The sequence below is a fragment of the Halichoerus grypus genome, chromosome 15 (assembly GCF_964656455.1).
Source record: "Halichoerus grypus chromosome 15, mHalGry1.hap1.1, whole genome shotgun sequence".
NCBI classification, from domain to species: Eukaryota; Metazoa; Chordata; class Mammalia; order Carnivora; family Phocidae; genus Halichoerus; species Halichoerus grypus.
The window spans coordinates 4,829,381-4,837,669 of NC_135726.1; the positions used below are offsets into that span (position 1 = coordinate 4,829,381).

Consider the following 8,289-nt stretch of genomic DNA (forward strand, 5'->3'; position numbering starts at 1 on the left):
ACGGTATAAATCTGGGTCCTGGATGGTCTTGCGGAGGTGTGGAATTCACGCTCCCCAGAGCGGCCCTCCCTGCGGATTTGTCGCCCTGCGAGGCCATACCAGCCCCTTTGGCTTACGAGGCTGTGCTTTCTGTTATATGCAGTGAAGTGCTTCCAAACACCTGATCCTGAACTCGGGCTATTCTTAATTCTGGGCAACGATACTGTTCCTCTTTGGAAGGTAGACATTTTGCTGCTGTCCAATATGAGCAATTGGTCAAAATGTATCCACAAAGTGGGAAACTATAAACATACCATAAAGATTACCACCAGGAAGCAGGGAGCAGCCTCGAGACATTTATGTATGCGGTCTATAAACATGCTTTGGCCTTGCTCAAGGAGAGAGCTACACAGCATTACATTTCACCAACAGTGGCCAGGGACCCACGGAAGCAGATGTTCTGTATCTATTAGCTATAAATCTAATCCGAGGCAGGTGTCTGAAGAACTTCCAGGCACCTCTCTTGGTGTGAGGGCAAAACATTAGAATTGATTCTTTTCTAAGAGTCAACCTGACTTGTAGAAACAAACTCCCTTCCTATTTCCAAAGTGATTTGTGGGGCGAGGAGTTCAATCATAATCGCTCTGGTTTTTGTTTCTGGGCAGTGACTCACGGCCCCCCTCCCCCCATTTCCATTCATTGAAAAAGAGTTTTAAAGAAGCTGCAGCTAAAAGCAGACACTTACCTTCATAAATGATGGCCGAAGATTCCAGGTGATCGCGGCGTGGGTACCTTCTTAAGACTTCTGTACTCATCTGTGCGTGTGTGTGTTTTTTTTTTTAACAAAGTGACCTGATAAGATGGTAAGGAAATGGGTCATTGTGGGAGGGGCTCTTTCTTCCCCCCACCCCCTCAGGAGGGTCTCAGGGAGAATTTCTGTGCATGAGAAGTGATGAGGTGGGAGCAAGGAGACGACTGTGAGAAGCAGGAGTTAGTATTCCCTGGGATTCTGTCAAGGCAAATATTTGAAACACTCACCTGGACTTGAGTTGTTCTCAACTTGTCCAGGAGAAAACAAAAAGTTGCCAGTCCAGGAGTACAGGTTTTCTCCGAGCCCTGCATAGTTTTAATCCTGAATAAAAATTCACGCCAAGCATGTTTAGTATTTAAGTTGGGTGATGTTTAATTGAAAACACAAAATCAGCCTTTAGAAAACTGAATTTCAAGATCCACGGAGGTAGTGGGTCGGTGATTCCCAGAGCGTGCATGGACATACGTACTTGGAGGCAGATGAAGCCCAGCTGTGAGTGTGGGCTCGGCCACTGGGGCCAGCTGTAGGGGGGTCCAGTGTCACCGCCGTCAGCTGTGTGACCTCACGGCCACTCACCCATGGGTTCTTCTGTTTAAACAGAGACTGATGAGATTAAAAACCTAACTCAGAATTGTCTTGAGGATTAAGACAAATAATGTAAACAAAATGCTCAGCCCAGCGCAGTGGTTTCTAACAAACACTTTCAGAAAGTGCTAGCTAGACTGTCAATTGTTGCCAGTTAATTTTCAGGGTTAGATCTGACAACAGATGGTGCCAATTCCTCCACTTAAACTGATTAATATAAGCTACCGAATCAAAAACAAAAAGAGGAACAATTTAATTCTTAGAGGGAATCTTCAATGTACAAACAGGATGTTAAAAAAGTTCATTTTGCATGGATTGTTTGGAGGACTCTGTTCCCTTAGCAGCAATGTTGCAAGTGCAGTTAGGATCCCAACAACTCACGAAGACAAATTAACCTTTAATTACCCAAAATACGGGACATATATTCTGATAAGGTCATACATGATGGCACTTCACTAGAAATGAAACAGAAAATAAAAATTGATGAGATTAAAGTGTTTTAAAATCCTGTGGCTTGAAGGAAAGCGCTAGGCCCAGGGAGGAAGCTGATGAGGGGCCTCCGGGTTTGGGAGGTGAGGGCATTCAATTGAACCGAAGCGTTTTGCTTAGTGCAAGCCCCCTCCATGCTTGTTATATTCATCACTCCTCAGTAGGATCTTCATGATCTTTAAGTGGACACAAACCAGTTGGAGTGTAAGAGAGGTAACACACTGCCCTGCAGAGACTGCTCCCGGAACTGGAAAGGGTCCATGCTGCTCCTTGCAAACACGCGCCTCCAAGCCCGCAGGAGGGGGTGTCAGCCACAGAGGAAGCGGCGCAAGGAGGGGCCCATGGCCCCAGGCGTGGCCCCGGGCTGTGGCCCCAAGGCGGAGACAAGCCAGGGGGCTGTGGCAGCAAGCACCTGCTCCCAGGGGCGCGTGGGGCGACGGGGCTGAGCGAGCATCTGAGGTTCTCGCTTCCACGGTGAGGAAAGCCATCCTTTTGTACAAATGTGACGGCTTTACCAGGGTCCCAAAGCTATTTTATATCAGGCTAAGTAAGGCTTTGCCCGGAGGCTTGGCCAACAGGTCGAGTACTTGGCAAGGCAGGCAGTTATAAACTGAATCCAAAGCTATTTATTGGATTACTTTAACCGCTATCTCCCCCTGTGTATTTTACAGCACGCTAGTTCAATGAAATGTTAATTAGGTGCTAAGTGTAAAAAAAGATCCTTGGTCAAATAACTTGGAAACTGGCAGGTGAGAAAGTTAAATCACATTACTCTGCTCTGGGACCTCGGAGCCTTTAATATGCTAATTTGCACTGTGAATTTTCATGAAGTGAATCTAGTAGGAGGCAAGTTTGCTAAACCCAAGTGACCATAAACCCTTCTTTGCTAGTGTTTCTCCAAGGACAAGTGTCCTGGGGAATGTACTTGGAAAAGGCCTGCCTCAGGGATGTGGGTAAGCCCAGCTCTCCTCAGAGGGCAGTCTGCCCCCGGCTCTGGCGCTCCCTGGCCCCCCTCTCCCACAGCACAGCCCCGCCCACACCCCCCTTCCCACGCGCGGCCTCCGGCTCTGTGGACCTAATCCTTCCAGAGGTTTTAGCCCATCATCTAAAATGGTGTGTCCATTTAAATCCGAAAACGTGGAAAACCAAACAAATCATCGTGGACACAAAGGACGCGTCGATAGCAGGATTTCAGGCACCTTTATTCATGGCAGATATTTCTGGTCAGGGGAGCTTGCCTCTGAAATCTTTCCCTTACTTAACGACAACTCCTACCTACATCCGGACAGCAAGTGGCCGTGTCCCCGCCACGTGCCAGGTCCTCGCTGGCTCGAGAGCCTCCTGCATGCAGGGTTCCTCTGCTGGGCGGCGCCTGGCAGCGACCTACTGGCCCGCCAGAGAAGTTTCTGCAGCAGGGTGGTTAACAGTGCTTAATCCTCATATCTCAGAAGAAACTTACTTTGTGTTACTTACGTCACCTATAACTAGGACACATGATTTCTTCATCATATTACCTATTTGCAATACAAACACGACTGGTGATAGAGGAAACTTCAAAACACTCACACTGTGTTCGCTCATTCAGGGCTTCCTTCTAAGAAGCACTGTCCCCTTCCTCAACTTTTCCCATTTTCTGTGGACAAAGTCCCTTCACTGGGGCAATCACATGGGTCTCCCGCAGTCAGTCCTGGCCTCCAGGCTTAGCACTCTGGGCACCGCTTTTTTGAGTGGCAAGAGTATTATTATCCCTATCTTCTATAATCAATAACAAAACCGTGATTCTGTAAGAATTTAGGTAAGAAATAGTTGAAAGAAATCAGTCTTAAAAACTTGAGCCGATTACAAGTCATTTATCATTTTCTAGCCAAGCAACCGGCACAGACTTCACACGGGTCTGTCTTCCTGTTCTGTTCCTTTTCCCAAAGCGGTAGCTCCCAGACAAGACGGCGAACTGGGCTGTAAAATCCTGCCAGATTTTCTATGGTGACGATCGTAGATGAACAGCACAGGGGCCTACTCAAGTATCCAAATCTCATGCAAAACTCTAACTAATGAGTGCCTCGGTCGGTACCTTAGGCGGCTGTGTCCCTTTGCGAACCGAACCATTCTCGCACGTGGAGTGGCAGGGCTTACTCGTCAGTGCTTCGGCCTCTGGCCTCAGAGACTTAACACAGGATACTGCGGGTCAATGCTGAGTTTTGACAACCGGGTAGCGCCAGAGATTTCCGAATCAACAATTTTTAAATGTTGTTTACCCATGTGAAATGTACCACCAAACATGCTATTTGGTGTTGGCTCAACACTCCGTGCTGAGAATTAAAGAACCCTCAACTTGCCACATGTCTTCCTTCACAAGATCTACTTATAACGGAAGGGTCTACCGGATGCCTAATAAAAAATTACACAGCAACGTTCATCAAACAGCAACTACTACAAAAGGAATGATAGAAAACAACAACTTCACAAAAATACACTAGAAAAGGTGACAATTTTATGCAGGAACCGCCGAAGTTTTAGTGTTTAATATTTAACAGCACGACTGACCAAGGTCCAAGATGTGGAGTTTCCATGTTCAAGAGACGGGGGGAGAATCACTCTACAGACTATATAGTACGTGGTAAGAAGAACGCACACTTTAGGGTCGAAAACCTGTCTACACACAGCAGTCGCTTCAGAAAGCCATTCGGTCTTCTCTCAGCTTGTGAAAGTGGTGTTCCGGACTTCAGGGGGGGAATTAGTCACCTGCTGGAAAAGAAAAACCATCGACACGTTATGCTCCTACAGGGACAGAGCACACGGACACACAGCACTGTCAAATAGTACAAGTCCTTTCGAAGCCTCTAGTCGACTAGACGTCCTCTCTCTGCGCGATGCCCCAGCAAAGATACCGCAACCGATTTAACTGGAAATCTTTATTTAAAAACTTCTGAATCCATTCCCAGCTCTTCTTCCTCTGGATCAGCCCTGTCACTCGGAAAGTCTTCATCCTGCGGTCCTCCATAGGACGTGCTCATTCACTGGATGAGACTTTTGACCTCCATGTGGCATGAGACCCAGAGAAGCAGGACATTTTCCAAATCATCGCTCTATCGGAATAACGAGGACAGCCCACACATAACAAGTGTGTGATTGACTCACACAGTGAAATCAACCTGATCTCCTGGTTAAAATAACAGCAAATTTCAAAGTCTTTTAGCTCCCAAGTCTCTCTCTTCTTTCACAGCTACTTCTAATGTGGTCCAGCCAGGACACGCCCAAAACATTTAAAAAAGGAATCTGGTGCTTCTTACTGTATATTCTGCTTGGTCCTCTAGTTACCTAAAAATTCTCAGTAAACTTTATTTTCATAGGGAATTAAAATGCTAGGGGCGCCTGGGTGGCTCAGTCGGTTAACTGTCTGCCTTCGGCTGGGGTCATGGGATCAGTCCCGCATTGGGCTCCCTGCTCGGTGGGGAGCCTGCTTCTCTCTCTGCCTCTGCCCCTCCCCTGCTTGTGTTCTCTGTCAAATAGGTACATAAAATCTTAAAAAAAAATATAAAAAATACTAAAAATGGGATCAGAGAAAGGGGAGTTTCAAAATGATTTTTGGGTTGCAGCGAGGTAACCACCATACTCCTGAAAAGCCTTATTTTTTTTATTTCTTATTAAGATTTTATTTATTTATTTGACAGAGAGAAACACAGGGAGAGAGGGAACACAAGCAGGGGGAGTCGGAGAGGGAGAAGCAGGCTTCCCGCAGAGCAGGGAGCCGGATGTGGGGCTCGATCCCAGGACCCTGGGACCACGACCCGAGCCAAAGGCAGATGCCTTAACGACTGAGCCACCCAGGCGCCCCCTGAAAAGGCTTATTATAAGGAAGAAACCCACTATGGGGAGACTAAGGCAGCCAACTGCATCTTGCTGTCTTGCTACGGGGCTATTGTTTATCATCCATCATTCCTCAGATATCTGGAACTGTGTAGTGGAAATTAATTAATTAACTTTTAGAAAGATTTTATTTATTAGAGAGAGAGAGAGGGCAGAGGGAGAGGGAGAAGCAGGCTCCCCACGAAGCAGGGAGACCCATGCGGGGCTGAGATCACGACCTGAGCTGAGATCATGACCTGAGCAGAAGGAAGACGCTTAACCGAATGAGCCAACCATAGTGAAAATTTAAATCAACTCTAGGGTGAAGGCTTACTGTGGCCTAACCCAGTTCACTCAAGTCATAATCAGGTGTTGTCCTGGCATTTATCTAGTGGAGGGCGTGTTCCCAAGAGAACCCTTAGAATTCAAGGCATTTATGAAGTTGAAGGTGGCAATGTGGGGTTTGGGTTACCAAAAAAAAAAAAAAAAAAAAAAAAATCTGCCAGCAGTTAAGAATTTGCAGGCCAACAAAATACATTTCTTGGTATTCGTCTGCAATGATATAAACTCAGTGATTACCTAATGTTAACCAATACTAAGGATACAGGTCTAATTAATAAAAACCAGGAAAATGAGATGCTTGCTAGGATCACGGCTGGGAACTGATCGAGAGAGAAAGCCTGGCCACATCCAAGTTACAGTGACGCACACCTCCTGAGACTGTCACCTCCCTCACCTTCAACTCTTTGGTGTGGCCGGGATCTTGTTTTCACCCTCCAGCTCTTCCACCCCAGCCTGTGTCATGAGGTCTGCAATGTTTTTCTCCAGGTCGTCAATGCGACTGCTCATGTCATCAAGTGGTGAAGTTAAAGGCCACACACACCAGCGCCTCCCACCTCTCCTCCTTTCCCTCCGGGGCCCTGCACACTCTGGCCTCAAACACAACTGTCTCCGTGAAACTGGTTTTCCTATGAGTAGGGTGAAATTCTGGGGGTTACCAGGAGTCTGGGGCAAGGATCACACGCCAGCCCTGCCCTTTCCTAGTCCGGGGACCTGGGCAAGTTCGCCCACCTTTCTAAGCTGCTGTGTGTGCCTCCGCTAAAGGAAGGTAACACTACAACTTCTTCATCAGGCTGTGGTGAGGCCCAGAGCAGAGATCCCCTAAATGCTTAGCTCACAGTCCACACTCATACTAGACATTACTGTTGGTAAAGCGGAAGTGTCTGGAGGCCAGGGGTCCAGTCCAGCGGTATCCCCAGCTCTCGGCACTGCACCGCTCAGGAAGGCTCCATCCAAGCTCAGTTAAAAAAAAAATAACAACAAAATAAAAAATGTGGTAAATGACTGCCGGCAGCTGGCCTGCAAACCACACATTTACCAACACCGCTCCCCGGACCCTAGGAGCCAAGGGCCCACAGAGGCTGACCACACATACAAAGGATATTTCTTCCAATGATCTGGTCGGACATGGTCTGAAATTTATCTTGCATCTGTTGCAGGAGTGTCTGCACCTGAGAAACAGGAAGACCACCTCGCGCTCACCCTGGGACACCTGCCTGGGGTCGGGACGGGGGTCCCGGTCCCGTTCCTCCGAGGCCTCTGGGCGGCTCTGCAGCCTTCAGCAGGGACTGTCCCCCCTCCCACACACCCGCCCCCGGGTTTCGGTTCTCCCGCCCGCCCCCATGACACCGACTGGGTGGCGAGACCCCTTTCCGTCGCGGCTGCCGCGATTCACAGTTCGCTAGGTCTTTCGCGGAGGCCTCGGGGTGTGAGGAGTGCGGGGAGCGCTGGGGGGGGGGTGCGCGGGGTGGGGGCGGCGGCTCAGGTCAGGCGAGTGGGGCTGGTGGGGTGCAGGCTGGGCCTGGGGGCCTCGGCCGGTGAAGCCGCTGGAAACCCGGCCTCCAGAGACTCGGCCCTTCCCGGCCGCTGACAGGGCGCCTCGGCCCGGGGGTCCCGCGACCTAGGGCCCGGCAGGCGTCCCTTACCACCGAGGTGAGATCCTGCACGGTCTTGGGGTCAGTCTCGGCCATCTCCCCGGTTCCCAGCTTGGCGGCGAAGTCTCAACCGTCACCTACACTTCCGTTTGTCGGCGCACACGCACCGCCCCCAGCGGCCTCCTCTCGCGACGACTGAGGCCAGCCGCGGGACCGCGGGGCGTTGTGGGAGTTGTAGTTCGCGGCACGCGCCGGAAGGGCCTGCGCTCTCGCGTTTCCGTTCCGAGCGAGGCCCCTCCCCTCCCCTCCGCCCTGCCTGACCCCCCCAGTAGGCCCCGCCCCGCCCCCCGCCCCTCACTGAACCCGGGCGAAGAAAAGGGGAGCCAGCCCCGCAGTGGGAGCCGTCGGAGGGGGCGGTGGTCTTGGTCCTTTTCCAGGCTGTCGTTAAAGGTCGCGCTGGTTTTGTCCGGGCCGCCAGGACACACTTATGGGCGCCTGCGAGGTGCCAAACCCAGGCCTGTGCCACCGCCTGTCCTCCTACAGAGCCCCGCAAACCCCGAGTAGGGAGAAGGGGGTCCGGTCACCGGAGGGGAAACTGAGGCCCCGTGGTGAGAGGCGCACCCACCACACGCGCAGCTGCCCAGC

General features: G+C 50.4%; 1 protein-coding gene across 2 annotated transcripts; it reads right to left on the reverse strand.

Annotated features, from left to right (window-relative positions):
- Positions 1 to 3,045: 3,045 nt before the first annotated feature.
- HSBP1 (heat shock factor binding protein 1) lies at positions 3,046 to 7,853 on the reverse strand. Of its 2 annotated transcripts, none has more exons than XM_036104944.2 (4): positions 7,696 to 7,853; positions 7,155 to 7,221; positions 6,447 to 6,567; positions 3,046 to 4,606 (listed from the first exon to the last, which is right to left on the reverse strand). In XM_036104944.2, the coding sequence occupies exons 1-3, from the start codon at positions 7,738 to 7,740 to the stop codon at positions 6,449 to 6,451; spliced, it is 231 nt and encodes a 76-aa protein (XP_035960837.1). In that variant the 5' UTR covers positions 7,741 to 7,853; the 3' UTR covers positions 3,046 to 4,606; positions 6,447 to 6,448. The 2 variants fall into 2 exon arrangements, with proteins under 2 accessions (XP_035960837.1, XP_035960836.1); XM_036104943.2 differs by having other exon boundaries at positions 3,046 to 4,609; positions 7,696 to 7,852.
- Positions 7,854 to 8,289: the final 436 nt, after the last annotated feature.

Excerpts from the sequence above, each read along its gene's own strand:
- HSBP1 (XM_036104944.2), bottom strand. The coding sequence starts at position 7,740 with ATGGCCGAGACTGACCCCAAGACCGTGCAGGATCTCACCTCGGTG. Across the intron at positions 7,222-7,695 it reads TGCAGGATCTCACCTCGGTG|GTGCAGACACTCCTGCAACA; the intron begins GTAAGGGACGCC and ends CCTGTTTCTCAG. Across the intron at positions 6,568-7,154 it reads CGACCAGATCATTGGAAGAA|TTGATGACATGAGCAGTCGC; the intron begins ATATCCTTTGTA and ends TAACTTCACCAC.